This window comes from Ptiloglossa arizonensis, chromosome 8 (assembly GCF_051014685.1).
Source record: "Ptiloglossa arizonensis isolate GNS036 chromosome 8, iyPtiAriz1_principal, whole genome shotgun sequence".
Taxonomy (NCBI): domain Eukaryota; kingdom Metazoa; phylum Arthropoda; class Insecta; order Hymenoptera; family Colletidae; genus Ptiloglossa; species Ptiloglossa arizonensis.
This window is the reverse complement of record NC_135055.1, coordinates 15,992,798-16,020,585: the sequence shown is the minus strand read 5'-3', so window position 1 is coordinate 16,020,585 and position 27,788 is coordinate 15,992,798. Positions and strand designations below refer to the sequence as shown.

General features: G+C 42.3%; 1 protein-coding gene and 1 long non-coding RNA gene across 7 annotated transcripts in view; both read right to left on the bottom strand.

The window, feature by feature from the left end:
- Positions 1 to 1,553: 1,553 nt before the first annotated feature.
- Positions 1,554 to 27,788, bottom strand: part of LOC143150182 (terminal nucleotidyltransferase 5C) — a 201,829-nt gene continuing 175,594 nt past the window's right edge. For 3 of the 6 annotated variants that reach the window (XM_076318252.1, XM_076318256.1, XM_076318254.1), the window contains exon 2: positions 1,554 to 3,347. In XM_076318252.1, the coding sequence (XP_076174367.1) occupies positions 1,992 to 3,347 (1,356 nt within the window). In that variant the 3' untranslated portion in view covers positions 1,554 to 1,991. Of the gene's footprint in view, positions 3,348 to 5,736; positions 6,807 to 6,886; positions 6,906 to 7,040; positions 7,294 to 27,788 lie in introns of those variants that run through there. The other 3 variants (XM_076318253.1, XM_076318257.1, XM_076318255.1) reach the window with 3 other exon arrangements.
- Positions 17,435 to 18,632, bottom strand: LOC143150539 (uncharacterized). Its single transcript, XR_012993091.1, has 2 exons — positions 18,252 to 18,632; positions 17,435 to 17,749 (listed from the first exon to the last, which is right to left on the bottom strand). It is a non-coding gene; the product is annotated as an uncharacterized LOC143150539 (long non-coding RNA).

Here is a 27,788-nt window from a genome sequence, read left to right as displayed (position 1 = left end):
CGCGGCAACCGAAAGAAAGAAACGAATGGGAAAACGATCTCCCCCACCGCGTGTCCTCTCCGCCAGATCGGTCCCCGGTTCCCCCACCACCGGCCCACCGGCCCACCGGGTATGTTCTCTCTCTCCGTGTCGCACCGCTCGTCCTCGATTTCAATCTTATCACGTTACATAGTATCTAAATGAAATGTGTTCACAGCCACACATTAATATTTATACATAGATTTATACATGTATTTATATATTTAAATATATATTTATATATTTATATATTTATAATATTTTTTGTTTGCAAACGCCACGCCCCGTTGAATTGTTCGTCCCGTTTTCTTTCCGTTTTTTTTTCTCTCGTCCGTGATCAGTAACTATCACACTACCTCCCCCCCCCTTCTCTCTTTTCTTTCTCTCTCCCTCGGTAAGCGTTCTCGAAACGTTCTCGTGGTTTCTTTTATGTCGTTTATCCGTTTGTTTCTTTATTTATTATTAATTTTTTTTTTGCCTTTTCTGTTTTCTGTTTCTGGAAAATGAATGTGTGTAGGGGGGCGACCGGAGCGCCATGCGAGACGCTTCGTGAATTTTCAGTCGTGATTTCTCTCGCGAGTCGTGCCCCCAATCGAGTCGCTCTCTGATCGTAATTTTCCTCTTCATCGTCCTCTCTCTCTCCCTTATTCTCGGTGCGCTCTCCTCTTCACCAACCCCCGGTGGATCCCGCCTACCGTCCCGCTTCCGGTACAGGAATGACTCGGAGAATAGACGACGAGTGACGCCGCCGCCACGGCGCCGTTTGGTATCCCGGGTGGCAGCGGTGTGCTCCCGAGAGACGCGCGCACACACACGCACACACATACACGCGCAATCTTTCTTTCTCTCTCTCTCTCTCTCTCGCCCGTGAACAACAGCGCGCGCGAAGAGCGTCCATCCAACCACCGTATCCCTCTTTCTCGCGTGTATATGTATGTATATATATATATATATCATCTCTGTGTACAAACACGCGTGTACACGCGTACCACAAATCCATGTGCACGCGTATAGTATACACACCCACCCACACATATGTATATATATATATGCACATAAGTTTACACATATCCATATACATATGTATACACACACACACACATATATACATATACACGCGTGTTCCAGTCTCTCGCTCGAATGTTAGGCACACAACACAAATTGTTACTTTGTATTCGTTTCGCTTGGAGTCTTGTAGTCTCTCAGTTGATCCCCTACGACAAAGTATCGTCGCGTATGGTCCTCCCCATCTCCCTCCCTGTCCCGTGACGACCGAGCGCGTCCAACACCGCCTTCCGCGTCGAGGGGGGAAAAAAAAGAACGACGTCGTCCAGAGGTTGGGGTGGGGAGGGTATCTCGTGTCGTGCCCCCCCTCCCGTTTCCGGTTACCCACCGCCGCTCGTCTCTTTTCTCCCCGGCCACCCACCCACCCACCCCCCTCCCCGTTGGCTCTCTAAGTCTCTTTTCTCTAAGCCCTCGAAGAACCCCCCACCCCCGCGAAGGACTGTCACCGACACCCCCCTCCCCCCCAAGGAACGACAGAGACACTAATTCCCCCCCGGGGTTCAACCTTGCTCCTCGTCGTCATCCTCGTCGCTCTGGATCGCCGCGCGCTCGACGTTGGACCGATCCGAGCGTCAACTGAGGATCGGGTCGTTGCTCGGTCGACAGCACCGTGAGGTCACCGGTGCTGTCACGTGATCGTCCTCGTGACGAACGATGCAGGTGACGCGACGGTAGCGCGAACGTCGCGGTCGCCTGCTCCTAGGGGCCACGGTGGTGGTGACGGTGGTGGTGTTGGTGTTGTTGTTGTTGTTGTTGCTGGCCGCGTATGCGTATACGCTACGTACAACGACGTCGTCGATCGCAGCGGTGGTGGTTGTTGTGGTGGTGGTGGTAGTGGTGGTGGTGGCCGTGTTGATGCCAGCGGCGGTGGCGGCGGCGGCGGCGGCGACGATGGCGTCTGGATCGCATCACGACGAGCACGCCATCCACGAGTTGCAGGTGCACGTGTAGCACGCGGTGGGTATCACGGGAGCGTAATAGTAACCGTTCGCGTATACGTAGGTGGCGGGCGGTCCAGGTGGCGCTTGTTGGTGGCTGGTGAGTCGTTGCTGTTGCTCCTGACAGAACACCTGATAGGCGAGGCTCTCGATCAACGCCAGTGTCTGTCGTCTCTCGTGTCCCATCAGACAAACGGTGGACTCCTCCACGACGTTGTGCAGCAGCATCAGGTATTGGTACTTGAGTGCCTCCTCCTCCGGTCCGACGAAGTGATTCCACAGGTAGTTCTCGAGCTTGGCGCGTTGCTGGCTGATGTCCGGGAAGTCGATGAAGAATCTCGAGCACATGTACCGCTCGAGGGTCTTTATGTAGTCGGGCTGGGAGGGTTTGTACATCTTGACGAGGAGATTGCAGTACTTGAGGAGACCGCCGCCGCGGATCTCCTCCGGGTGCCTCGTCGAGATCAGTTTCTTGTGTAGATGGTAGAGGGCCTCTTGGAAATCACCGTAGACGGACTCGCCGACCACGGTCGGATAGAAGTTCTCGCCGATCGGTAGCTTGCTGCACTCGTAGAACAACAACAGAGAATCGAGGACTATTTGGAACGAGTCCACGGAGAACTCGAACTGCCGCCTCATCGAGTCGACGAACTTCAACTCGACGTTCCTGTGACCCCGCGAGTTGCCAAGGGAGATCAGGGACCACCGGTCGCCGTCGTTGTTCACTTTCACCATTTTGCTCACGTACGCCTCCTTCAGGCTGCACGTGGTGATGCGTTTGCGGCTGACGCCCTCGGGTAGCAGGTCGAACAGGGAGCCGAGCACCGCGGCCTTCACCTTGTCGTAATTACGTCCGCTGGACAACTCCACGGCGAATATCAGGTCCAGGTCGTTGTACGGTTGGGACTCGGTCGCGAGAACGTGTGACGCCGCCCCACCGTTCAGTCGTATGTCGCGTACCCTCATCCCGGCCCCACCGTTGCTGGGATCGGTCTCCAGTTTACTGCGCACCACGGTCACCAGGTCCCTGAGTCTCACTTCCAGTGTGGGGAAGTTGCCCCTGCCGTGGATGCAGACCACCTCGTTCATCACGTCGTTCAAACGACGCACTTGCTCGAAGCTGAGCACCGCCAGCCTCTGCTGGGGATCCGGGCAGTCCGGGTTGTTGTTAGAGTTCGCGTTGTTGTTGTTGCTGTTGTTGTTGTTGTTCTCGTTGTTGCCTCCGTTGCCGCCATTGCTCTTGGTGCCGTTCACTTGGCACAGGCACAGGGAGTCCATCATAGCGACCCGACGCTGGCGTTCCTCGCCGATCTCCAGGGAGCCACACTGCAACAACAACGAAACGGGACACGTTATTAACGACCTTGGGGGAACGATGAACGCGTTCTGCGGATGTCTTCGAGATTTCGATGTCTCGTTCGAAACGATTCGAACCGAATCTAGAAAGTGAACCGAGTATCGGGGACGAAATCGTGGTTGGAGGTACCCGTCGAGCAATAAAGTCCTCTAATGGTCTCTATTGGAGGAATTCCAAATAGGGTGTGTATATCTTCCGGGTGGGGGAATCTTGATTTTTCTTTCAGAAATTATTTTTGTAAACCAAATAATACTTTTGCGAACCAAAAAACTATATTGTGCTATAGATGAAAAGTAATTCTCGTCTCTGGTAGAGGACAACTGAACACAAATCGAGGAAACAAGAGAGGTTGGGTTTGGGTTAGGTTAGGTTAGATTAGATAATATGCAGAAGTCATTGAGCGACCACCTGATGTACTATGCGCAATCGTTCGATAAACATTGAACGTAAGTCCAATGTGAAGGCTGAGCACATGTGCAACATACACGCTAAAGATACATTAATTACTTCACTGGTCAGTACTCAAGAATCATTCCCTGTAACTTTTACACGTTATCGATTTTCTGTTGAATAAAATTCCCAAAACTGGCCTTTTTCAATCCAATTGGTCCCAATCCAAAACTACCGATCGTGGATCATTGACGATAAATAGTAACAGCTACAGAAGATTTCACGACATGGGAGTATAATCAGCAACCCTGGTTATTGAATCTTCGTCGAACAAAATGATTAAATTTACCCACTACGAATCTAATCGGTCTCGATAGATGACACTAGCAATCGGTGATCGTCGACGATAAATCGTGACGACGATTCTGATCGCGTCGGAGAGGTAAACAGCATCGACGTACGTACGAACAAACGAACGTGTTTCGTGACGAGATTCCACGCAGTTCACAGAAGGATACGAACATGACGGACAGCCGACACTGAAAGCGTAGATCCGCGAGCCTAACGATCCGTCGTCGCGAAACGCGCCCTTAAACGGCGCGTGTATGTGTGTCGAGTGCACATTTCGAAATGCCACGAGGTTACGTCCGGGTAGTGTGCACGCTCGCGAGTCCCCCATACACGCTCGATGTTCCCGACAACGGTTTCATGGGACTCGCGGCATCGGTGGAATTCGTCGCGAGGAATCGCTGGGACCTTCGGCCCTCTTCCAGGAAGCGAAATCGCCGACGATGTCGCGACGAAGTTCATGCCGCGCTCGCGAGTACCTCGTTAAGAACGCTCGGGCTCGCCTCGTTAAAAGCGCGCGCACGGCGAATCGTCGGTGATCGTCGTGACCCCTGGACGAAAAAGTAACGATAACGGGAAACAATTATTTTTAGAGGAATTATTTTTTTTCAATTCGATGGAAAAACGAGCACAGAGACGAGATTATTTTTCTTTTTTCGTTTCGTTTTTACGAGCCACAGTCGCGAGAAATATACAATAAATTTTCGATTATTTCGTTTCTCTTGAGAGATTTTTGCGATACGAAATTAGGTATGTCAAGAGGAGGGATACGATTAGAAAATTTTGATAAGATTTGAAAAATTTTTCCGATTGAAAATTTTTAATTATTTTTAGGGGATTGGAAAATTTTTAATTCAAAATTAATTTGATTTGAAATTTAAGTGTATAATGTAAAATTGTACGGTCGTTGTATGCGTAATATGTTGGATTGTCAACAGGAAAAATGTTACGAATCTTCAAAACATGCTAGATAGCAAGTTTAGAGATTAGAGGAAAAATATAAAGAATGTTGCAACATTCCGTCATCGTAAGCAATTAAAACGATGAATAATGTAACTTTAAGAGGACCTTATGAAATAATTTAAATTTTTATTAAGTTGGAATCGAGCGAAACGGTATGGAATCGAGATGAAAAATGATAAAATTTTCTTCCGTCTCGTAAAATTAACATTTCCTGCGTCACTCGACGGTACCATATGTGAGTTATTAATTCGACTCAATTTGAAACCAATCGCTCGAAAATCGTACATTTCTATTCCACGGACGAGTAATTTGAAATAAAGTTTAAATATTTCGCAAACAAAGTCTATTTCGAGATACATACATAATTGTAAAATAAACGATTATTAATTTCGCAAGGATAGAAATAGTAGAAATTATTTCGTCACTGTTTTTCCATTGTTTGTAAAATAAGTCGGATGCGGATGTAATATATTGTTCGTTACAATTCGCTATAAAAATGATTGTCGTAGAAGATAGTCCGCGATTACGCTCTTCTAGCACGGTACGACGTCAACCTTCGTTCTCGAAACGATATAATAAAAGTCACTGGCTCGCAACCAATTATTGTACTCGCAATACAATGATTTGTTTAAATATTCTTGGCTTGGAAGTGGATACCTTGACGACAGCACGAGAGAATTCACTTTTGGGGGAAAGTTCGAATAAATATCTCTTCGCCCGGAAAATGTTCTCCCACGACTATTAATTTTGCACCGTGAACGAAACTCGAACACTCTTGCGATCCGTTTCGTTTCTCTCGTTCGTAAAATCGGTAACGATTCGATTCACGTTGTAAAGCTCCTAAAATAAATTTTATCCGCGAGATACTCGACGTTTACAAAGATACACCGTTGCATTGGATTCCGTACGAATAAAAGAGCCGCGCATCGATTAGATTTTAATGCTCAAACGAAATATCTCAAGGAGAAGAAACACGACGCCTGACACTTCGATAACGTCCCACATTAGTCATCCTTATTCCAGCAGCTGATCGCGTTTCAAACTAGATCAACGTCGTTGTGAACGCACGATGGAGTATCGAATTCGCCCGACGATTAAATTTTTCCCGAGCGACGAATTCTACAGCGTGAGAAAACGAAACGGGGAAGAAAAGTAGAAAGTAAAAGAATGAACAAAATGAGGAAAGAAAAAAAAAAAAAAGAAAATTATCGTAGCGACGCGCAACGGAACACAGTTCAGAGTTCACCCGGAGCGCGGTAATGCTCGATTATCGTCACTTCGTTGCCCGATAACGCGGCATCGTCGATTACGAGAACCGCGCTGACGTCATCAAAGTTATCGATACGACGATGCCTCGCCGACCGCGAACAACGATCTGCGTGAAATTCCGTACGATACCGTGGAACCACCTCGAAGCGTAACAAGTAAACGCGTCCGCGAACACCCGATCGTTCCTTCGATCGTTCTCACCGTGCACTTGGGAACGACAACACCTGATCGCGGCAGCTTCGTTAGCTAATGGCCCCGACGCCCGTCGATTACACCCGATTGCGTCACATGTTGCGTCCACGCGTCGCGCGGCGGCCGGTCGACGACGCGAAACCCGAAAACCGGAGTGAAAGTCCAAATAATGATGGTTAAACGTGTATCGCTAACGTTGCATTTACGATTCCCCGCGTTCGGCCGTCTAACGACGCAGAACCGACGAGATTCACCTCGCGAAATCACCGAACTTTCACTCCGCGTCCCGCACACTCTGTGTGATCGCGAAAGATCGAGAGGAAACAAGAACGAGACCGTACACCACCTGTGGAGCACGCGTCCAGCGCGCGTGCGGCGTGGACGATCAATCCAGCCAGTCACGAAGCCCTTTCTCCCTCTCTTTCTCCCGTTGTATCTTTCTTTATTTCTCACGGCCGTTCGCGCGCCCGTTTTTCATTCTTTTCCTCTCCGAGGCTTACCATGAAGAAGCACACGACGCGTCGTTGATAAACTCGGGCTCGATTCACCGGTCCCTGGTAGATCGAGGTTCACCGGACCACTGAAGATTTCGCACCCTCTCGCGGTGTCGACTGGTGAATCGAATCGCGAACGGACCGCGCGTTCCGCGCGCGACGGCGGTGCAACGTCGAATGAATAGGTATCGACGCGAAGCGAGCGCGAATACACGGTCTATGTGCGCAACTAACGACCTCGGACTCGCGCTCCGGACGAAAGATCCGTAGCCGATGAGAGACACCAGCGAACTGAAGCCAGCGGAGTGAAAGGCGAATGAAGCGGACTGGCGGCGGCGGCGGCGGCGGTGGCGGCGGCGGTGGCGGTGGCGGCGGCGGCGGCGGCGGTGGCGGCGGTGGCGACAGCACCATCAGCAGTAGCGGCGTCCCGAGTGTTTCACGGGGGCAGCACAAAGCCACCAATACTATGGACGCCGCAACACCGCTGATTCCGAGACGAATTTAGCGGGTTGTAAATCCGATTATGCGAAGCGCCCGTATCAAACGGTACATACGACGAATTAATGGAACGGTGATGTTTCTATTTTACGCGCTACACCGAACGTACGAACGTACTACCATCGTCAGTATAAGCGATTAAATTAATTTATACGATAAAATACCGCGCACCGATGCGATAAGCTTTCTTTCGTGGCTTTTTCGCGCTTCATGGTCGACAACGTTTTGACTCTTTTAACCAACGAGATCATTTGATACTTCTTCCGTCAAATTTAGTACACGTTTTGCTTTCTATTCTTCGAAGTTTCGACAACGTGGAAACTAACATTTTTTTTATAAATAGTTTACGATTCATCCGTCTGTTTTTATTATCGTGTATCACAGTTCGACGTTGCACGATTCTTTTAGCACGGTTTAGTCACAAGTTGTTCTTGTGTAATTTCAATGCTTGTAGATTATCCTCGTAGGTATTAAATCGTTCGACGAGGATTCAGAAAGGACCGGGAGGTCGAGTTTGTAAATTAAAAGGACCGTTTCTTTTACCGATAAAAAATCACCCGGTAAATTTAATTTATCTCGGTTCGATTACGACGACTATAAACCAGTAACACCGATGGATCGTAACTTTCGTTACGCGCATCTGCTGTTCGCGAATCCTCGACGGCCATAACTTTCGTGCTCTTCTTGTTCCACGAAATCTTTTCTTTCTCATACTTTTTTCCTACCCCCTCCACCCATCGCGATTCAGTAGACGGTTACACGGTTGTGCAGAGCACATGTTTCGAAGAATTTACTTATACCCACACAACTAACTAAACAAACTGTTACGCGATGCCTTTGTCGCTTCGGGGATACCGGTGTTCTTTCTCCGTATTTTTCGTACATTAACCGCGAGAGTTCTATTTCGATTACAGAAATACGTGTAACCTCTACCTCGGTCGACCGTATACGCACCGTTGAATCTCTCGATACAATGCTACCACCACACACGCGCAACCGCTTGAAAAATATCTATTCAAAATTTCTATATCGATTACTCCAATTCTCATCCCCGTACAATCGAACCGTTTCACTTTTCAAAATTCCCGCCCAACTACGTCCCACCTTCGTTTCACCTAACCGTTAAGCGTCTAAAGATTAAAATTCTGTGTCTCGAATTTGTCCGAGCGAACGAATTGAACACGGTTCGTTCGTCTCGAAAGGGTGCAAATACGCGTTAAGATCGCAGCCACCCTCCTCCTCCCCCTCCACTTCTCTGTTTCGCCCGGCTTCGTTATTATTTTACGCACAAACGCGTACCCTTCGCGCCCGTTTCAATTTGCGAGTTCACTGTATTCCTACCATCGACTGTGTACGCTCGCGTATAACCTTATCCCGACTGGCGTGTTCATTCAGAGACGCCCACGCGTACCTCGGGTCTGACGTCATAGAAAGTACTGGAGCGACCGGGGCGGGGAGAGGGGCCCGGGATCTGGGGCAGCGCTTCTCTCCGGTGCGGCCGGTTGATCAAACTTCAACGTCGTGGTTGCGACGCAAGGGTTACGCGATGAAAAAGAGACCGCGTCTAGCGCGGTACGGCGCGACGCGCGGCATTGTTGCATAGCAACAGCGGATTCGCACCGGCGACGGAAATAGTCGCGCGCGGCGAAACACGAATCGCGGCCACTGGCGCGAAATTTGACGGTACAACGATCGATCCTTCGAACGGGGTGAAACACGACCGCGAAATGTGTTGCACGGAGCGCGAGTGAGACTGTTTCTGTAACGATTCGATAATTGTCTGGAATTTAACGAGAGATGGGAAGAATGATTGCAAGGGTTCGTTTGCCTTGAATTTTTTACGAGAGATGGAAATAAAGAGTGGAAGATGGAAAGAGATTCATTTTTCTCGAATTTGGTGAGAAACGGAAAAATAACTGTAGAGGGAGACATTGAATGATAAAGTCTGTTTTTTTTTTTTTTTTAATTTGGGGAAGGGTGGGATAACTGTAAACGGAAAAGTTGAGCGATATGGAATTGTTTAGTTCGTATAGAATTTAACAAGGGATGGAAAAGAAAAGTGTATGATTGAAATATAGAGATTTTGAATATTCGCGCCAGTTTACGGTTTTCTTTGGTCTAGAGTAGTTAAGGTAGTACGATCCGAACTAATTCGCAGCTTTTATTTAAGTATTATAAATATTGGTGTATCGTTTCACCCTACTTTTCCTTATAAATATTTCAAGATTTATCATAAACCTACACGTGTGTATTTGTTAGTAATGGAAATGGATTAAACGAAGAATCTTCGTTTGTAATATTCTATTCAAAACGTTTAATGAAAAAAAATTATATATACATCGTAATCGTTCATCGTGCTCAACGATTTCATTTTCTAATGCCACGTTGGTTACCTGTACGAATCGAATATTTTTTCCAACGACCCATGAAATTGAGGTTCTTGGTTACTGCACCCTTCAAATAGAAACCATAAATAGAAAGTAAGTACTTCTGTAATACACGGCTTCTTGACACGAAACTAAAGTGAGGTGCGAGAGAAAGGCACAAGGAACTCAATTTGTTAACCAATGAAGACGAATCTCCTCGTTTGTACTACGTCTTGCTGTACCTCTTCGATTCTTTATTTATTCACCTGTACCTGTCTTTAATGACGTTTCTATTAGTACGAACGATATTTGCTGTTGGACAACCCACGGTGAACGTGGGTCTTTATTCAATTTCAATTGGACACGTACACGCGCAAACGCATAATCGAGAAATTGGATGGTCTGCGTATTAACGAGGTCTTCTCATTTGGGAGGCGAAAGGAAGTACTCTTTTAGAGTAATTTTTTCCAGAGAAACCGTACAACTTTTCAATGCAACAATTTCGTCACGCATCGACACGTGTTCCGAGAATACTCGCAATTTTTTTCGATGAAATATAACAACAATTGCGAAAGCTATCGAAAGTCTTCAAATTTAAAAAAAAAAAAAAAATGGTAAGAAATCGACTCATCGACTTTAAAGCGTTCTGGTCCTTTAAAATCTGAAGATTATTTATTCCTCTCGATACCTACCATAATCCTTGCTATACTTTACGATCCATTCGTTTCATATTCGCAATAGAATCTACCTCGTGCTTGCATTTCCGTAACTTTAACAATCTTTCAAAAAATAACTGCATTTTACAGTCCTGAGATTCCCTCGGAGAAGATTGCTACGATAAAAGTGTCTTTTTTCCCTATCATCGAAACCAGAAGATCTTAAAAGATTTCCAAAAAAAAAAAAAAAAAAAAATAAAAAATAAAACAAAAACATCTACAATCGTCGATGACTGGCAGCTCGTGAGATTCCATCGTAAGGACGCCTACGGTTTACAGGCCGATAAATCGAATTAAGTATCATTCAAGTAGTAGTCCGGCTACATTCGTTCCATCGATTGTACGTTGAACGCGGAGGGTCGTCACGACGCTGGATGGCGTATTTTCTCGACGCCCACGCGTCCTAGGAACAGAGAGGCTGGACCGACGTGAGGGGCCGACAAGTATTATCGATCTCACCCCCTCGATACTCAGTCGTCGGTCCACGTCAACGTGGGGCCAGAATTTTATTTTTACGCGCGTCACGGACGTGTAATTTCGACCGAGTGATGAAAATATGTCCCGATCGGCTCTTCGTAGCTACGAGGGCGGGAGTTCTCGTCGTGAAACGCGTATGGACGAAGGACGACATCACTCGCGCCAAGTATTCGCGGAATGGATCGTAAAACCCGTGCTTCGGACAGTTCTGGGTATATTTGGATTAACTTCTCGGCGAAAGATCGCTACCGTGGATGGTTCGAACTTTGGAATTTAAACGAGTCAGAGATGGAAGGATTTTTCTCGTGGGAATGTAATACGTAAGAATATTCTTGACAATAGTGTTGACAAGTTTTCGGTTGTATCGTGAAAGGGAGAGGGAAAGATCATTTTTGGATTAAAGAGAATCTAACGTCACAAGGAAGTATCAGATTGTTCGGAAAGTCATTTCGTTTTTTTTTTTTTTTTTTGGTGAAAATGAAACACGATTTTTTCAGAGCGTTTAAACGTTTTATCGAATCATACATTCTCCATTTTGGAAAATTAAATGACTTTCCGAAGAAAATAATTGAATGTAAACAGTGTGGATGTAACTATCTTTCGTACAAGATTCTATAGGTACACTTTAGGTTGTATTTCAGAGAGAAAGAAATATAATTTCTCGGTCAAAAGGAACTTCGTATTGCCAATTGCAATATTGCCAAAAGTACGGCACAAAAATAATTTTCTCGATTCGAAGAGGTCACTTTTTCAACGAACGAGAAGAAATCGAGACCAGGGGAAGAAACTGCCAATAACTGCAGAGAATACATAACAAATTAATTCGTAAGAAATATTCACCGACCGTGAAATATTCGAACTTACTTGTTTCAAGTTCGATGAAACCGCTTAAATTCAAAGACAAACCCAATGCAATAAAAGAACAAGAAAAATGCGAATAATTACAAACCGTGGAAGAATCGATGCAACGAACGATCTGTTCGTTTTGCAAGACGCCTTTAAAACGGATTAGATTCTATTTCCATCGCGTCGATCGACGCGGGAGTCCGTATTACGAGATTTGTCGCATTAACGAGACTCATCGGTGTATCGTGAGCACGGGTACGTTTGTAATACGCTCGGAAAACGAGAAAAATATCGTCGAATCGGAAGGAAACGTGGTCCGTCGACGGAGAAACCGTCGGTTTCGTTTATCCATCGCGAGACAAGGTTTTCCTGGTGGTTCGCGCGTCGAAGGCAGATGTTCCGTTCGCTACGTGTCTTGAAAAACACAGCCGCCGGTGGTTCCCTTGGAAAAATCGTTACGAACCGCGTCGTTATTCATAGAAAATCCAAGCTCGCTCGGGTGGCACCGTTCAGGAAACGGAAGGACGTTTTTCGACAGGTGGCCGACGAGAGAAACGAAACGATTCTTGTTTACGTCAACGCGCGTCACTCCGTACGAACAATTGAATTGACACTGGAACCGTATTGTGTTGCACGGTTCGTACGAACAAAGACTGTTAACTCTTCCCGGTTGCGTAACGTTGCAAATTGCAACGACGAAATGCGACGTCGCGTAATTACCGCGTTCTTTGACCTTGGAACCGGGACGAGACAATGTTGCAAAACGTGCACGGTGAACGAATTTCGCGACGCTCTCCATAATAAATTACCAGAGTGATATCACCGATGAGAGATCACGCTCGGTATTGTCGCGCGTGGGATTTCATCGAGGCGTGGGGTCGTTTCTGGAAAATCGAATGCGATTCAGAGACTTCGATGCTGAGCTGTTTCGATTTTCAGAGATCGAATGCTATTTAGAGACTTCGACGCTGAACTGGTTTGATTTTCAGAGATCGAATGCTATTTAGAGACTTCGACGCAGAGCTGTTTTGATTTTCAAAGATCGAATGCTATTTAGAGACTTTGACGCAGAGCTGTTTTGATTTTCAAAGATAGAATGCATTTTAAGATAGAGTGGAGTTGTTTTTGGAAAATTGAATGCAATTTAAACATTTTAAAATAGAGCGAAACTGGTTCTGAAACATCGAATGCAATTCAGAGATTTTAAGATAGAGTGGGGTTGTTTTTGAAAGATCGAATGCAATTCAAAGATTTTAAGATAGAGTGGGGTTGTTTTTGGAAAATCGAATAGTAATTCAAAGATTTCAAAACGGAGCTCTCCAAACGATCATCAGATCTCTGGTTGTTGAAATGGTGAGAAAATGGTCAAAAATGTACCCAAAATGTAAATACGACGACGATAAAACTTACTCGCACTTTATAATCAAATTATTATGACCATTTCGAAACTACCACTTATTTGAATTTTGGAATTGAAAGTGATACTTGAAACGATACTCTGGTTTGTCAAAGAATTTTAATCGTATCCATAATATCGTACGCGAAACGATATAAAATGAACTGAAACTGAAAAACCGATTAATTATATTTAATTTTGAGATGGAATATTAACAGTCCCACCGTGGAAATTGTACAGTTATTTTAATCTTTCGTACCGTGTCGAAAAGTATCTCACCATTGCGTATCAGGGTATCAAAAGGTCGAGGAATTTCTTAACTGGTTTTATGCATTGAAAAGTTGAAGCTTTTCGTTAATTTTAGCGAGAACCGTCGAGAAAAATCGAGTGGTCTCGCCGGTGCACCGTATCCGGAAGCGTTCGCGCCTGGTCGTCGAGTGCAGTCGGTTGCAAGGGTCAACGAATGATCGCGGCGTCCGCCACGGAGGGGAATGCACCCGTGGCGATGCAGGTTCACCGGCTACGTGAAATCGTAATGTTTCGCTTTTCTACGGTCACGCGTTAGCGTTTCTCCTGCCTCACGGTGCTCGTTTGATTCAATCTTCTTTAGTGGTCGGTTGAAATGAAAGTTTCGTGTTTGTCGCCGGGACGCGTCGGTTGCATGCAATTTGCGAATCACGAAAGCGGGGATCGAAGCCGAATGGAAAATAGAAATGCATACAGGATCAGCCTCGATCGTTCGAACGATCCAACGATTACGTTCTCGCACGATTTTTTTTTTTCTATGAATTGTATTCAAACTCGAGTATTTTTTCCACTGATTTCGAATCCGACACCCGTTTTGTTTTTCCTACCGCGTAATACCCGCTTCGAATCGCCCGAGGAATCCCGATTTTACACCGAATCGTGTCGAAACTTCCGACACCGATTGAATTAGTATTTGACTCTAAATTTAAATTTTCTTCCCTTCTCGATGGATGAATATACTATTAAGAATATTAGAAATATTAGAAAGACTTCACTTTTGAATAGAATTAACGAAAATGTGGCAATTCGTAGCGGGAAAGATCGAATTCTTCGAATAGGTGAATCGAAAAATGGAAATGTATAAAAATTACAAGATATGTGTCATTCTTTCAATAGCTTATCTTTGCGAGTATTTTTCACGGTAATACATTTTTCTAAGTGCGCACGAACAGGAAATAATCGCATCGACAGACGTATACCTGTAAAAATACGAAATACCCGTTAACGTTACAACGAGATCTATATTTGTCAAATGCATACAACGATTTCTCGATTTTTCACCGTTGCTCGTTACAGCTTCGGGTCGGGAAGATCGTGCAGCTTAATTTGCATAAGTGTTCTCAAAACAGCAGCCAGAATAAACTCTTTATCTCTTTGGTCTTCTTTCTAAATCGCCTTACGTTATTTATACGAAGCACGCGAAACGAACGACGACGAAGTCAAGTGCGCGAGCACTGAAATTGCGTTTCCCGGAATAATAGCGCGCGACACAAAGGAACGTTGGAGATTAATTCCGCGTAATACCGTTTCGCGGGAAACTGCGCTCGAGCATCCAGTGTTTCGCGGACTCGAGCTTAGAATCCAGAGTGAAACGAACGTTTCGAATCTCTTCTTTCGGTGTTGCCCTATTTTCGATATCTCAACGTTAAGTTTCGTGTTTCCATTCAAAGGAACACTTTCGCGTTATTTTCTATTATTGAAATTTTCAAAATAGACCGACACGGTATACAACGATTCACAGGTTTCCGTGTTGTTCTATTTTGGAAATTTTAACGTTAAGTTTCGTGTTTCTATTTAAAGGAATATATTGAAATGCCAAAATTGATTAACACACCGGTTTTGGTGTTTTTTTCCGGAAATTTTAGTAACGTGAAATAAATAAAAGTTTCTTTTAAACGGAAACGCGAAAAGTAACGTTAAATTCCTAGGTTGGATTTTACAAGATTAATTGCAACGAGATTCTAATATTGAATTAATTATTCATAAGTTAGGTTGAGAAACGATTGTCTGATCACGGATAGGAGTCGTTAATTTACCTGTACCGATTGATGAAAATTCATTGAAATTCACGTTTTCCAGCGAACGAGAAACCCGAGCCGACGCGAACCGAACGCAACTCGCGGTTTCCCGAACGATCGATCCACGTGAGATCGAGATCCAATCCTCTCCTCTCCACCGCCCACCATCCGTGTGACTTTCAGCTTGAAAAATTCTTCGTTCCCGGGTCGAAGTATTATCTGTTCCGCTACGATCCTGTAATTCTATTCGCGTCATTTATCACGATTGAAAAATTACCTACGTCGTGTCATTTTTTTCGTACGTACGTTCCAAGTGTACGAATACGTTTCATATCGAACTCCGTTACCCATTTCAGGTAACTGCATTTTTCTCCTCCGCGTATTGAATAATATTTTTCACGATCGGTACTTGTAAATTGGGTATTGGTTTCCTTTTTTTTTTTAAAGAAATTATAACCGATATGGAAATACGTGCAAGGAAATGGTAACGAGATTTAAAAAATTCCAGACTTAAAATTACACTATTTATATACTTTGTATTTAGATATTATTCGTTATAAAATTATTGCGCAATTCTCTCCGAATTACAGACTATTACAGCAATTGTAATTACAGGTAGAATTACGGGATATTTTTTTACCATTATCGCGCAAATTTAATATAGATAATAATTCGTTAAGTACAAATTGATTGTAAATTTAGACACGATCCAAAATCGGTATATTTACCTTATTTGTAATTCGTAAATGGCGAGTATCGTGTGTTTTACGGAAAAGTGTACACAACGTGTATAAATTTACCGTGTAATTTTCAAAAATTGTAATAACATCGCGGAAGAGAAGGAAAAAAAATTCCAAACTATCGGTAAATATTCTGTCGTTGGTTAACGAAAGAATCTACGATAGAATCGTGTTCTCTAGCGGGATGAAAATTAAAAAATATTCGAGCCGTCGCGGTCGTGATTTTTATTGAAAATTTTCGAGCAAATGTGTACATAGTGATAAGGTACCGCGGGGTCGGAGGTTAAGATTCTAATCGCGAACGCCTCGGTAAAAGTGAATTCGCGCGAAACGTAGCGGTAATCTTGGAGAAATACTGTCCATTAAATTGCAAATTACAGCGGCGTTTGTACGGGTGGTACCTGGCGCTTGATAAAATTTAATTAGGCTTGTTTGTTTGCAGCCCGCTCGTGAATAAATTAGCACGAGAAACGACTTTTACTTGTTACTCGAATTCCATAATAACACCGTGGATTTCGTTTCATTTGCAGATCGAATAAATCCCAGCTGTAAAACCTCGTGTTTTTACGTCGTCGCGATTTTGTGTATTTGGTCGGTGATTTAATTTACTTTTACTATATGGTGGAATGTAAATATCACCAAGTAATAATAATAATAACAACAACAACAATAATAATTTATATATATTATCTACATATATAAATTTTATATATATGTATCATCTTTATATGTATACATATTTATATATACGTATATATTTATATATATATTATTTCTTAGAATGGAAATTATTTAAACAGACTCGTGGATTTACTATGTAAATGGAGCAGTATGTAATTGCCATAAATCCATGGAACCTGCAAACATTTTATCCCAAAGTTCGGACGTCGATAAGTTGCTATTCCCTTGAATGATTTCTTAATGAAATATCCACCGACTCGGTACTTTTAATCGTGTGGCTATTAGTTGACGATGCAAAGGAAAACACTGGAAGTTTAGCGAAACTTCTCCGGATAATAACGAAGCTCCCCATTACTTAACAGTTTAAGTTTTTACTTTCGTCGATACAGCACACGGATAGTTCTGAAATATACCAACTTTACAGAGTGCGCCATTTTAATCGATCTCCATGGATCACTGGGTTTTAAATACCAATTTGTAATCATGTCATAAATATCGTTTCAAGTATATCGTATCGTGGTACAAGAAATAAGAAACGTCGGTTTGTACGATTGGTAAGAAAATCGGACGATGTGCGAATAAATTTTAATAACAAACAATCTTTTTTTTCGAACGTTTTATTAAGAAAACGATGTCTTTTGTTTATACACTGGTCCAATATACTCCAGTTAGAATTTACACCATTGTGCAGAGTCTCGAAGAAAGTCAAAGATTCGAGGATTTAAAGTTTAAAATTAAAAATTTACCAATCCTAGTAATATTTTCCAATTGGAAGTACGGGGTTTCTAAATGTATATTTAGCATTAAAATAAAACGTGGTACGTGTAACGTACCCTTCTATAATCGAGAGCACGTTTCCACAAGCACTTGTGAACGACAGTGCATACATCCTTGCAGTCCGTGCATCGCGAAGTGCACTCGACGAGCTGCACTCCGTTCGACTGAGTTTGCTGCAACATGGACGCAATTCGTGTAACAACGTTGTTTTCGTTTGACGAAGAAACATAGTGACGAGGGTAACTCGAAGAGGACGCAGATAAGAGTACACCGTAAGGTGAAGCTCGATTATATAGACACGCGATCGTTTTAATCCACCAAAAACTATATTTACCGAAAAATAACCAAGAATGAATCAAGAACAGGTCAAGAATTAACCTTACACTTTTAAATAAAATTTCACGAACGCGACGTTAATCAACAAAGTGTTGTGCAATTATTACTAAATAATAACTAACATTCGGTAAATCCAATTATAACAAATTAAATAATTTTTTGTGTATTTAACTTCACCTCGAAAACAAAATAGACTCGTTTATACGAGAATTTAGAAACACTTGCGAGAGTATTTGCTATTTCATTATACAATACATACAAAAATTAGTCGGTCCTATTCTAAGTCACTTCGATTACTATTCAATAGATTACTTAATAATACAGAAACGACACTAGTACCGATCGACTTTTTCCGCCGTTAGATTCATCGTTGCTCGAATTTTTACGTTGCACTTGGTCGTTTATGTTTCGATTCTCGCGTTTACTACAATGTCCGACACGTTCGATGACTGTTTCGTAATCGCACGATCTGACAGTACCGCATGCACAACACTCGTAACCAGGGTGGCCAGGCAGATAAGGTAAATATCCAAGCTAAAATGACGAGGGAGTGAGACTAGGCGGGTCGACCTTCGCTGCTACGCACTGTGCGACAAAGTGGGGGAACACAACGGGTGTACCGCTCGTACTGTATCGGTTGGTTACTAGCGCGACGTGAAACGGAGCAGATGGCAACAGGGACACCTGTTACTTCTCCCACCACCGCGCATGGTGCGAGGCGGTGAAGGTCGATCCGCCTAACTACCTACCCCCACTCCTTCGGTTTTGGATTTAGCTTATCTGCCCGACTACTCTGCTCGTGACTGAGCTTGCCAGATGTACGGTTTTCTGGGATATAATGTTTCATTTATTAAACAATCTCTATGAAATATTTCTTGGCGATCTTCGACCGCAGAATAGCCCGTTTCGATGCTAAATATATTTAAAAAAAATTAAGTAAGAAAAGAAATAACGTATCGAGTGTGTTTTATGAAATTTCAAGGTATTACAATTTGACGTTAAATATATTGAAAAAAAAATTTTTGAACAAGGAATAACGTGTTGATTATATTTTTGAAATCTCTTTCTCTTTCTATGTGTACATATTGATAAACTTCTCTCAATTATTTTCTACTCGAAGACTTATCCAACTTATTCGTCGCGCTCTTGCGATTTATTTCATTGGTAGAAACGAAGCGTGGATAAAATAAATTTCAGCTCGTCCACGAGACGCGGAAACACGTTTCGGCGAGTGTAGGTGTACAATGGTACACTGATCAACCGTTGATTCGTCGTGCCTTTGTTATTTGTCTTTGTAGCCGATGTATGAAGACACTTTTGCACGAATAGTGGACCGAATACGCTACCGTACCGATTTGTCTGGCCAACTTGTCTCCCACCACCTGTCTAGATAAACGGTGTTCCACTCTATTCACCTTTCCAGGTTCCGTTCGAGACGTCAGAATGCTAATAATCCACGTGTGAGTCAGATTTTGGCACATACTCGTGAAAATTATAGTGGACATTCCGCCGAGCTTCCGCGGTGAGTTATAGCGAGAATCGTTGGCTCTTGGAAACTTCAAGTGGGTGTGATTGCACGCGAGTAGCGATGGGTTCGAGACGCTTCGAAACACTAACGACACATGACGCAAGAATATCGTCGAACGAGAAACACGAAGAGGAATGACCACGAGAGACAATCGAGACATTTATTTGAACCCAATTCCGGACAGTTCTATACTTGCACAATTTCAAAGAACGACCTTTTCAATTTTCAAGATCGTTCGAGACTTCGAATACTTTCAAGAAACGACTTTCAATAGAATCGTTCAAAATATCCGAGACTTTACATAACTCCTTCGAGAGATTCACGATCGTCGAACCTTTCCGAGAGACTCAAGACTGCTTAAGCTATTCAAGAATGTTGCTGGTACTTTTAAGCTACTCAAGAATTTTAATAGCATTCTCAAAGCATTCAAGAATATTAATAGATTCGAGATATTGGATGCTCTTGCTACTTGCAAGATATTCAAATTGTTCGAAACTTGTAACATTTGTAAAATGTTCGTGACTTTTAACAGTTTTTAAAATATTCAACATTTTGAAAATATTCCAGACTGTTAATATTTTTGAAAATATTCAAGATTCTTAAAATATTCGAGATTTAATATTTTTTAAAGTATTCGAAATTCTTCAACTTTTCGAAAATGTTTCACAGATTCGAACGTTCGTCACTATTTAATCGATCTCCGATTGTTACAATAATTTAATGAATAAGATTTCTAATAAACGACGGGTATTAGTACACGTTTTGCGCGATACACTGATCGATTCTTCCGGTTATATGGGTGGTCGGGACGAACAATTGCTGGTATAAACATTAACGAGCATAGTTTGTAAAATAGAGCGTTAACGCGGGTAATGATTATGGTAATTGGTGTTTCTTCGCCAATTAAAGGTGCGCTAGTTCTTCGCGCGGTACTATTTATCCGATAAAAGTGCAGACGGGCGTGACGTATGATCGTTAATTACAAATTATCGAGACTCGATCATAATTAAAATGAAACATCGATACGGCCCCGTTCGAAGGATGAAAAGTAGTTTCATAGCTAAGATGTGTCGCTTCAAGTTCGCGAGCATTGACTCTTTCGCGGAAATATGCGGACTATAAACAACTTTAACGACAATCGAAACTTTCTCGAGAAGTTCGCTACGTTTAATTGCGAAATATGGCGATCACTCGCTTACCCTCACAATTACAGCAAGAACGTACATAACAAAAGTCGTCGCAAAATAAATTTGTAAACTTTCTTGTTCCGTGGAAATTATCGATCGAGTCGACGGTTACCGAGATATCGATTTTTTTATTTAACACCGTGCAAAAAATAAAAGTACCTACATTCTACACCGAAACGATATTTAATTTCTGCGTTGAAATAATATTTAATCACCCCTTAAAAATAGTATTCAATCTCTGCGTTGAGGCAATATTTAATCTTGTAACAATTGGAGGAGAAATTATAAAAAATTATAGAAATAAAAATTAGAAGAGAAACCTATTAAAAAGTTCAGCTTTTCGCGGTCACGTTTCTTCGTTGTTGAACGTTTGACAGGGAATCGATCGATATCGAGATGTACGTTGGACGATGGAATTTTTTAACCGTGGACACGTGCAATGTTGTTCACCGTCAGGAACCCTCATGTCCATTGAAAACGCATTGCATAATATTTCGTCGGTCGTTGGCCTGCCGTCGGCCGAGCAGCAAATCAACCTTTCGCTGTACGAGCGTGTCGCGAGTTGCTACTTTCGAGCGTCGTGCAATTTGTCGCGTCTACGCAAATTATTCGCGACGAGCGCTGTGAAACGACAGCGACAGGAATTTATTTATCTGACCATAGTTCTTTAGAAACTACGCCGGTTGTCGCAATTATCCGCGACACATCGTTAAGAATTGCAAGAATTCCAGGTGGAAAGACCACACGTGTATAGTCGACAGTTGGAAAGAATGCATTCGGATGGAATTCGGATTTAACGATCGAAATCTTTGACGAATGTTCGCTAATCGATCGGGATTTCCTATTCGAGTAGATCCTCAAAAGTTTCTTTGTTTTTAATGTTTTTTTTTTTTTAAAGAATTGTCGTTTCGTTTGTGAGAAGCTATAGTACGCGATTATACAAAGTGCAATTGGTTTAGGAGTCACGGTTGGTCTTGTAACATGGTGCCTTGGAACCACGATGCAATGACAGAGCAAACAAGATCACGCATACGTGACAGCGGCCGGCAGCTACTGATCGTCGAAATGATGTACACGGTATAGTCAACGCATTTCGAGCACATTTTCTCAATCTTTAGAGAAACAAACAGGGAAGAATTTTTTCTTTTAAAATAAAAAAGAATGTTGCCCCCTCCCCTATTCTAAAATTTAGAGGAGAACAAGAGAATAGATTTAAATCGATTTAAATTTTGAAGAACCTTTACAGAAATAAATAGGGAAAAATCTTTCCCTTTAAAATAGAACAAAACATTGCCCTTTCTTCTATTTGAAATTTCAAAGAAGATCAAAGAGACAGATTTCAAGAATCTTTACAGAACTGAACCAAAGAAAATTGTTCCCTTGAAAATAAAAAAAAATGTTGCCCCCTCTTCTATTTAAAATTTCAAAGAAGATCAAAGAGACAGATTCTAAGAATCTTTACAGAACTGATGAAAAAATTGTTCCCTTGAAAATGAAAAAAATGTTTCCCCCTCTCCTATTTAAAATTTCAAAGAAGATCAAAGAGACAGATTCTAAGAATCTTTACAGAACTGATGAAAAAATTGTTCCCTTGAAAATGAAAAAAATGTTTCCCCCTCTTCTATTTAAAATTTCAAAGAAGATCAAGGAAACAGATTTTAAGAATCTTTACAGATCCGAAGAAGAAAAAATTGTTCCCTTGAAAATAAAAAAAATGTTGCCCCCTCTCCTATTTCAAATTTCAAAGAAGAACAAGACGACAGATTCAAAGTATCGGTATCCAAATTTTTTCTTTATCTCCAAAATAAAAAAAAAAATATTTTTTCCCCCTCTCCGTGTGTCCCTTCAAAAAAAAAATATCCGTCCCACTGAATAATAAAAATTCTACCATACGACCCCCACCCCCCCTCAGCATGTTCCAACGCAAGGTGTGCGTCGTGCGATCGCCCAGAGCGGCCGCCTTGTAAGCGGGGAAGGTTTCGATTTGAAACCCTCGTGGATTCCGGTTGTTTCTTCGCCGCGTTCCAACGTATTTTCTTACGAGGGACGCGTTCGATCGTTAACGTTGTTTTTCCAGGAGCGTGTGTCCCCGATCGTCGTAGAATTTCCTCTCGTTCGAATGGAACTGCGTCGCGAACACCGCCGGTTTGTTTCCGGGTGCATAGCCGCGGGATCGATGCCGGTGGCAGACGAGTCACGATTCCCCCCGTCGACATTAAACCGTTTTCTCGCCCCCTCCGGTTGCGCAATGATCGAAGGAAGACGAGCGCGCGGAGGCCATCGCAGAAATCCGCGCGAGCCGGCAATTTTCCACGGAGCAACGACGGAATAATATTCTTCCCCGCCGCGGGAGAATGTAGGCCAACAAATGGCGCTTTATGCAATGGCTCCGTGGCCGCCTATATCCGCGCCGAACGGTTTGCTTTTAAATTCTTTAGCGCGTCGATGCGCGATCAATTATTTATCAATTTTCTGCCGGTGAGCTTATCTATAGGCCGCCCGACCACGATACGTGCCTCGCGTGTCTTTCGCGCGGAGTGCTTTCACGTGTAATTGTTCGCCGAGAATTTTCTGGACACAGGTGTCACTGGTCACGTGTGAACCTATTTTTCTTTTTTTTTTTAGATTTTTTAGATTTTCGAAAATTGTGATTTTTTGATCATTTGTAGGCTTCGGAGGGTCTAATTGTATTTTCGTAATCGTTGAACTTTAGAGAGCTTATATCGTGTAGGGAGAATTTTTCGAGCACAGATGTTACCATTAAATGTAAGCTTAATGATTTCAAAGTGTGCAGAGGTCTTAGGTTTTCGAAAGTGTGATTACATCGAGATTATATCGTGTAGGGAGAATTTTTCGAGGACAGATGTTACCATTAAATGTAAGCTCAATGTTTTCGAAACGTACAGAGGTCTTGGGTTTTCGAAACTGTTTTACATCGAGCTTATATTGTGTAGGGAGAATTTTTCGAGGACAGATGTTACCATTAAATGTAAGCTCAATGTTTTCGAAACGTACAGAGGTCTTAGGTTTTCGAAACTGTGATTACATCGAGCTTATATCGTGTAGGAGAGAATTTTCTAAGCGTAGATGCTACCATTAAATATAAACTCAAGAAACTGAGACTTTAACTTTTCGAAAATGTAATTCTCTGATTATTCTTTAAAAGATTATACTTCGGGCAACTGAAATTACATTAAATATGTCTTGGACAAAGTACAGAACACATTTCTGTATAATGATAAATACATGAGAGTGTCTATGGTAATTATCGATTACAATCCTATTTGTAGAACTAACGTTTTTAAAAATGTTTAGAATTCCTTATCACTTTTCAATATTTAAATAAACGTGTTCACAAGTCCCAGAAACAATTGATCTCTGTGTTCCAAGTCCAGTGTTAAGAAAACGTTTGGAGAATCATGGTAAATTTAGCTGCACAAATCGTGCACCCGAGAACGTTAGGTTTAAAGTCCACGTTGAGAATAATTGTAATACATTTACGATTTTCGAGCTCATTTAAGAAGCTATATAGAATCTAAACGCGAGTTTTAAGACCTAATCGTATTTGTGATCGTCAGCTAGCGTAACTTAATACGCAACACTTTGGAATCTTAGAAACCAAGAATTCACAAGACTGAACAACACGGAAACAGAGGCTTCGCAAATGGATTATCTGTTGTACGAGTATGCGAGAGATTTATGAATACGTGTGGAAGTATAAGTCGTGTACACGAAGCCGAGTTTAGGCTAACCTCCTCGGTAGTGACTACGTGATCGACACGTGTGATAAATTATTTATACTAAAGTGACTCGTCACCTTTTCAACAAAAAAATTACAATAATCGACACGAGACTAATTGAAACATTAAACTTTACCATTCGTATCCCCAATTCGAACTCCTTAAGGTAAACGGTAACTCGGTTGCATCGATGATTTATATATTATATTTAAACAACTGCTTCTTCCTCTTCTTTCTTTATACTTTTACCCAAGAAGACCAAATTTATACAAAAACATCCAATTACGATATTACTATTTAAATTATCTTACATCATTTCCGTAACTCTTATCTCACTACAAATATAAATTTCTTCCCTACAACGATCACGTCAGTGACCTACGTCAAAAATTCACCTCCCTCGCACAATGTCCCGTGACACTCGATATTATTTGAATCGTGTTTCTCAACTTCGTATCGAACACGTGAGAATTTCGTCTTCAACTTGTATTTAGCGTTAAATACGCGTGTATTCCTACCGATGCGGTGATTTCACCGGTGACCTACATTAAAAATTGAAATCCTTCTGCTAGAGAAACCTCCGTACGGTGGAACACCTGACGAAGTGTCTCAACCCTCGTTCGTGCACAGAACACGGTTGAAAACCGAGTGGATTATTCGTTTGCTCTTGCTCCACACGGAAAACCAAAGAAATTCTTCCGTTTCCACGTACGACGCATCGTTCGTTTCGAAACGTTACCCCGTTAAACGTCGATACATCCACGGGGGTCTCTGTTCAGCATCAGTCGTGCAAATCAAACAACCGCGTCCACCGTCACGTCCGTTTTAAATAATTTAAATCCGGGCTGCACGAGCGCCAAGGATAAACCGAGCTTTAGTCGGTAAAATATACGCTGAACGGGAACGACACACGTTATGGGTATATTGTAAATTATAAGTACTCAACGTTATAACCCGCGTACCTACGGAAAATCCATACGTAGTCCACGGTAGGTGCGATTTTGCGTGATAAATGATGCAACTCGCCCGTGGAACTTTGCACTTTAGAATGGTGAACCGCGAGACTGACGAACGCATCGCGCGATCACGACGCTTTGGAGAACTACGATTGAAATTTTAACGGTTACCCACTCCCCCTTTTTCTTCGAACGTGTCGTTTTTTGGGAATTTTTAAATTGGAAAGAAAAATTGATATTTTGTTTGGATTTTTTTGAATTTAATATTTGAGTACATTGATTTGTAATATTGTGATAAAATTATTGAAACGAGGTCCGAACGTATCGGTTTTGGGAATTTTCGAATTGGAAAGAAAAATGGATATCTTGTTTGGATTTTTTGAATTTAACATTTGAGTACATTGATTTGTAATATTGTGATAAAATGATTGAAATGAGGTCCGAACGTATCGTTTTTGGGAATTTAAATTGGAAAGAAAAATTGATATTTTGTTTGAATTTTTCACAATTTAATATTTGAGAACGTCGATTTGTAATGTCGATATTTCGAATTGGAGTAATTCAAAAATTGTAATTGAAAAATATTAGCAAGTCCGACGTGTTAATTCTAACGGTTGAGTTTTTCGCAAAATACCAGGTAATAAATATTGCAAACCATCAATATGAAATTTGTTTTCCCTCAATTATGGATAGATAAACATCAAGGTCCTCTTATCTTTCTTTTTAAAATTACGGTTTACACCTTTCGAACGGTATAATTGAAACCATTATGAAATTCTAGCTTTGCGAGTTAATTTTTCGTTCAAATTTTGACAAAATTGTACAAGCATCCGTACCAGCGATAAACACGATACAATCCACTCCGTCTACGGTCTGCTTTACGAGTTTTTATTTAATGCGAAAAGTTTTATAACGAAGAAACTACACGCAGTTGTTTTGCTTCGTAGAAACATGGAAAACAGTCATAAGCAACGTTGGTGAACGTAAGTATAGTTTGACTCCGAGTAGAAGTTGCCTTCGAAACTTCAACGTTCTACGTTCGGTTATTATGTTAACCGACGGAACGGATCATTTACAAGCAACGTAATATTATTCTCACCTCTACTCGAACGGCGTGCAACTTGTAAATTGTGGCTACAGATAAATGATTGTAGTCTTGAATAAAAAAAAAAAATCTCTATCGAATTATTCGCAAAGTTGCACCGGTGGTCAAACTTATCTTTATCGACGACTTGCCTTTCACCGAAGGACGTAACAGGAAGAAGAGAACGCACGATCGATTCGTTTATAACTGGAAAGCGACTATGTTACTCGACAACTGTTACACGACGAGTAAAAACATTAACTACAAAGGTTAGGTATTAATAACTGCCTATGGATAATATTCGAGAAGTTTCGTGAAGACTGATCGATCGTAGAGTGCAAATGGCCCAAATCGGGGTCCACGTGCACGGACTCCGTTGCACTTCTAAATATGCGTACCTGGAACGTTCCAGAAATACCTCGAGGTGTGTTTAGAATGCAAATGATAGATATAAATCCAGTGTATGACTTTCGTAGAGATATCAAGCTAGTCCATGAATTTAAAGTATTCTATAGAAACGAATATTAATAATAAAACCATGGTTACTCGACAACTGTTACACGGTGAGTGAAATATTACCTACAGAGGTTAGGTATCGGTAACTGCCTACTCTGGACAACATTCAAATAGTTTCGAGAAAACGAGACGATCGTAGAGTACAAATTGCCCAAATCGGGGTTCACACGCACGGACTTCGTAGCATCTGGTGTGTGATTTTAAAGGGGGAAAGAAATTCTTAAATATTTCGAATGATCCGATATAAAGGAGAACGAAGAAAGAATAAAGAAAGTGGAGGATGAGAATTTTGCAAACTTCCAACGAAAAGTAAAATCGAAAATTCGGGTATAATTCTTTTCGGTGGTATTTTCAAGGGGAAAAAATTGTTAAATGTTCGTAGCGACCCGATAGAAAAGAGAACGGAGAAGGAACGAAGAAAGTGGTGAAAGTAGAGAAGAAAAATTGTGCAAACTTCTAAAGAAAAATAAAATAAAAAATTCGGGTAGAATTCTCTTTGGAGTTATTTTCAAGGGGAAAAAATTTGTTAAATGTTCGTAGTGACCCGATAGAAAAGGGAACGGAGAAAGAATGGGGAAAGTGGCGAATGGGGGACGCAAATTATGCGGTCGACAAACGCACGCGACGCTGCAACAATCACGATGATAATTGCACGTAGGCGACATCGAGTCGCGTACGGGCCTAGGGAACAGCACGCGATTTAGTGTGCACCGTTCAATTTCAGTAACGACCAACGTGTAGGTGCTTTTTCGCGTGCAACCGGCGTCCCCGCAACCTGACGTCGCGACGACGCTCGTGGCGTGACCGACTCTTCGACGTACACCGGCGTCGAAGCCCTGGAACCATCTCGAAACTTCTGTCGCGC